Source organism: Chenopodium album, chromosome 9 (assembly GCF_948465745.1).
Source record: "Chenopodium album chromosome 9, dcCheAlbu1.1, whole genome shotgun sequence".
Taxonomy (NCBI): domain Eukaryota; kingdom Viridiplantae; phylum Streptophyta; class Magnoliopsida; order Caryophyllales; family Amaranthaceae; genus Chenopodium; species Chenopodium album.
In genome coordinates, this window is record NC_137842.1 from 3,816,203 (window position 1) to 3,820,432 (window position 4,230).

At 34.1% G+C, this 4,230-nt stretch overlaps 1 protein-coding gene across 1 annotated transcript; it reads right to left on the reverse strand.

Moving 5' to 3' along the window:
* Window positions 1-1,194: 1,194 nt before the first annotated feature.
* On the reverse strand, window positions 1,195-2,147 carry LOC145559304 (uncharacterized). Its single transcript, XM_081620729.1, has 2 exons — window positions 1,929-2,147; window positions 1,195-1,845 (listed from the first exon to the last, which is right to left on the reverse strand). The coding sequence occupies exons 1-2, from the start codon at window positions 2,145-2,147 to the stop codon at window positions 1,195-1,197; spliced, it is 870 nt and encodes a 289-aa protein (XP_081476855.1).
* Window positions 2,148-4,230: the final 2,083 nt, after the last annotated feature.

A 4,230-nucleotide genomic window follows, 5' to 3' on the forward strand; every position in this document is an offset into this window, starting at 1 on the left:
GTAAGGTGTGAAAAGGAGGGGGGTAACTTTCTATTTATAGAAAGTGAAAGTGGGGGGAAAATTTTTGATTTGAAATTCAAAAAATTTACCCGTTACTGTTTACCTATGAAAGGTGGACACGTGTCACAGGCCCCACGTGATATGCACGTGCGACCTGTGAGGGGCAAATGTTTAGGGTATTTATACCCTAGACACGTGGACCAATGAGAGGATGCCACATGTCGAGGTCAGGATGGCCCACGTGGCTCAACATCCTCTTGACACTTGGCGCCCTCAGATATGCCTCTGAAATGGCGGCCTTCAAGGGCCCAAATCCCTAGGAGCGCCGTAAAACGGCGCAGCCCACTAAAATCTAGGTCAAGTGACCTTGATAGGGGCACATTCTCCAACGACCCTATAAATAGGGAGATATTCCCCCATTTTGGGGAGACATTCAATCATTTATTACACCTGCATTCTCTTACATCAGAGAAAGACCTGAGCTTGGAATCCGAGCAGATACCCACCTAAATTTCCGTTTTCTTTATTCCGTTTCAAGTTACTAACTTGACCGTCGGAGGCGGAGCTCCAACCACCCGGAGTCTCCGTTATTTTGCAGGTACAGCTCAGTCGGATCAGACTTCATGACGTAACTCTCCCAAGGGACAAAAACACCCAAAACAGATACCATATTGATTTCCACGGGTCGTATGTTTACACGATATAACCCCGAAGAGTATGTTGGCAATTTCTCATATATATATATATGTTTCTTGCCATGTTTCTGTGCCGTGAGGAATATATACTCCTTTTGATTTGTCGTCATTGTTTCTAGATGATAGCCATTTTAGTGTACATCTTTAAAGCTTATGAGATTTCTTCGAGATTTACTCGAATATAAAGCATTATTTATTATTAATTTTGTTCCATTTAGAAGCATTATACAAGCCTTTCCAGATCCTTCAATTAATTTAGCTGACCCGGAAATGGTGTTTACATTTGCTTGAAACAACTTTAGTTGTGAAAAATATTTTCTATCCTTTAAGATAGTATGTGTTGTTCCACTGTCCAAAAGGCATTGATATTCGGAACTAACTTCAGGCAGATCCATATATTCATAAAATAAATTTGAGATTAGTTTAGAATAATATCATACAAACTTTTATTGATGGTAGAGATTTAAAGTACATGACTAGAAATTTAAAATACAGGACACTAAGAAAATACATTAGTAGATGGGAAACCTAAGCATTGTTGTTTCTCCAAGAATGAAATCATTTCCAATTTCAGCATTATCCATGAAATAATCAGATACATCAAGGCTGGGACAAGGAGCATTTTCCTCATTAGCATATAATTTGCTTCTGCATTTTTCTCTTTGCCTTTTACAGAAGCCTGGTAAAGGTCTACCAAATGTTTGGCCGTACGACAAGTACATCCCCAATGTCCTGTCATGCTACATCTGTAACATGTGTCTTTTCCTTTCGAAGGATTTTGTTTGTGGCTTCTAGACGACTGTCCCTTTTGTTTTTCAAAATTTTTGAAATTACTGTTTCTTTGAAAATTGTTTCTACCACGACCACGGCCGCGTCCGCGATAATTTCCACGGCCATTGTAATTTCCACGTCCACCTCTTCGTGTAGCATTTGACTCAGGTGGATAAGAATTTGTTGCATTTGCCTCATGATGAGTAGCCAAAGACCCAGTTGGTCTCAGGTTATGATTTTTCAACAGAAGTTCACTATTTTGTTCCGCAACAAGCAATACACTCATTAATTCATTGAACTTTTTAAAACCTCTTTCACGATACTGTTCTTGCAACAGTATGTTAGTTGCATGAAAGGTAGTGAGTGTTTTTTCAATCATCTGTTCACCCGTAACTGGATGATCACAGTATCTCAATATAGACACTATCGTATCTCATGTATGGTTGAATTATAATCAATTACAGATTTGAAATCCTGGAACCGTAAATTTGTCCAGTCAAATAGTGCCTTAGGAAGGAGCACCCTTTTGTGGTGTCCAAATCTTTCATTAAGCCAATCCCATAATGCTTTGGGATCTTCAACCATCATGTACTCAGTTTTAAGGCCTTCATGTAAATGATGCCTTAACAACACTAAGGCTTTTGCCTTATCTTGTTCAGTAACAAGTTTTACAACAGTCATTGCAGAAGTGGTAGTATCAGTTGTTTGACTAGAGGGACTTTTATTTTCTTTAACAGTGTGTTCCAAGCCTTGAGCTTTCAAATTCATCATTGCATCCACTTTCCATTCCAGAAATTTCTTTCCAGATAAATCTAAGATGCTGAACTGTCTTTTCATAAGGTCTCCCATTTTAGCTACAACAAATTACGTGATAATTAGTTTATAATAACAAATTATATGTACAACTCACATGTTTAGTTCTTCCATATAATTAGGTCAATAAAACACGTGATAATTAAATTTAATAATAATAAACCATAAATAATGTAGTCTTTTCTCCCCCTTGGTTCATTATTGTGAGTAATTATATGATTAGGCAAAAATTAATCATGTTAGTTGCAAAAACGACAACAATAACAGTAGTAACAATAATTATAATGATAACGGTAATATTATACAATGATGATTAATAACAACAAACAAAAATAATAAAACAAAAACAAGCTTTTAATATACTAAAACGACAAAATAAGTGAGTTTTACTTATACATAATGACAAAAATTAATATTGCTACTAATAAAACTACAAGCGCCGTAATTAGAAGGAAATATTGTTTTATCTTCTTTAAATCTTCTTCAAAGGTGAAGTTGTGGGTGTTTTGGGTGTTCTGGTTGCCGTCGTCGGGGAACATATCGGAGAAGAAGGGGGTGATAAAATTTTTAGGTGATTTTTGGATAAAAAGTGGGAAGGGATAAGGGACTTGTGGTGAAATCGGAGGAAAATCCGTCTTGTATAGAGGTAGGTTTATCCGTTACTATTCTGTACAACTGTAAAAATATCATATAATAGTCTAATGTACTGGGATAAAATTATGGTCCATATATATATTTATAATTGTAAAAGGTTATCACACTGGGAATGCAAGCCATAGTGGTCCGAGAGCCCTAATATCTATAAAAGATCATGGGTTCGAAAACGGAAAGAAACACAAAAAGTATGTAAAAGTAAGAAAAATAATAAGTATAAAAGGCTGCATCTTTTTGTTGATCTAGTTAATAATATGCATGCAAAGTTTCTACTAGGCAATTACAATAACTAAAAATTTTACGTAAAATGAGTATGTAATATCAACATGAATCAAACATAGAAACATCAACATGAATAAAACAAAAGATGATAGTAATGAATTCACAAGTAAGAGAACTTTCACCGTTATTTTTGAGGTATATATATATAATACAGTAAATGTTTGAGTTTCTGGTATAGGGGATCCCAAATATGGGCAACTATAGAGCATACTCCTCGAAACATTTAGAAGTAGATAGTATTATTTGTTATAAATTTTTATAAGTAGGTATAAATATACCTGACTGGAAACTCGTGCTGATAACGTGTTAAAGGTTTATCGATAGGAAGTCTTTTAATCAGTGAAAGGAGAAGTAAAAAAGAAGTAAAAATGGGATGAGTAAATTGTAGTATTTCACCGGCAACATGGTTTATATAGCCAAGAGCTTTACATATAATGCCATACAAGTTCACAAGTCTTTGGACTTGTGTGAACATTGTGAAATCAAATCAAATAATAGGCATTCACATTTATCTTCTAACATGTGTGAAATTGTGAATATTAATTTGTTTTCACGTCGTATTAATTTATATTACTTCCTCCGTCTTTTTTTTTTTTTTTTTTTTGTGAAACCCTCCCTTCATCCTTTTAATATAGGACTATTTCTCATTTTGTATGAAAATTTAAAAAGTTAGAATTCTTTAAAATTAATAATTGGGATTATGTTGTCAACAAAAAAAAAAAAAAAAGGGAGTATGAATACATGTATTTAATAAAAGAACGAAGGGAGTATTAAAAATGATTAGCAATATAATAGGTTTGATTTAGGGAAATGATACTTGCATTTACAGTGTTGATTTTAATCTTAAATGTTGTTTTAGTGTCTTTAATTCATATAATTTTTAATCATCTAAACTTATTTTATTTTTATCTCAACTTATATGACCTTAATGGAACTCATCTATTATCTATCTATTTATTATACTAAAACTGAGTACGGCGATGACATCACAACTGCACATGTGTCGCTCTCTTAA

Coding starts and splice junctions, on each gene's coding strand:
- LOC145559304 (XM_081620729.1), bottom strand. CDS start 2,147: ATGACTGTTGTAAAACTTGTTACTGAACAAGATAAGGCAAAAGCCTTA. Junction 1,846..1,928: donor GGTTCCAGGATTTCAAATCT/GTAATTGATTAT, acceptor ACGGGTGAACAG/ATGATTGAAAAAACACTCAC.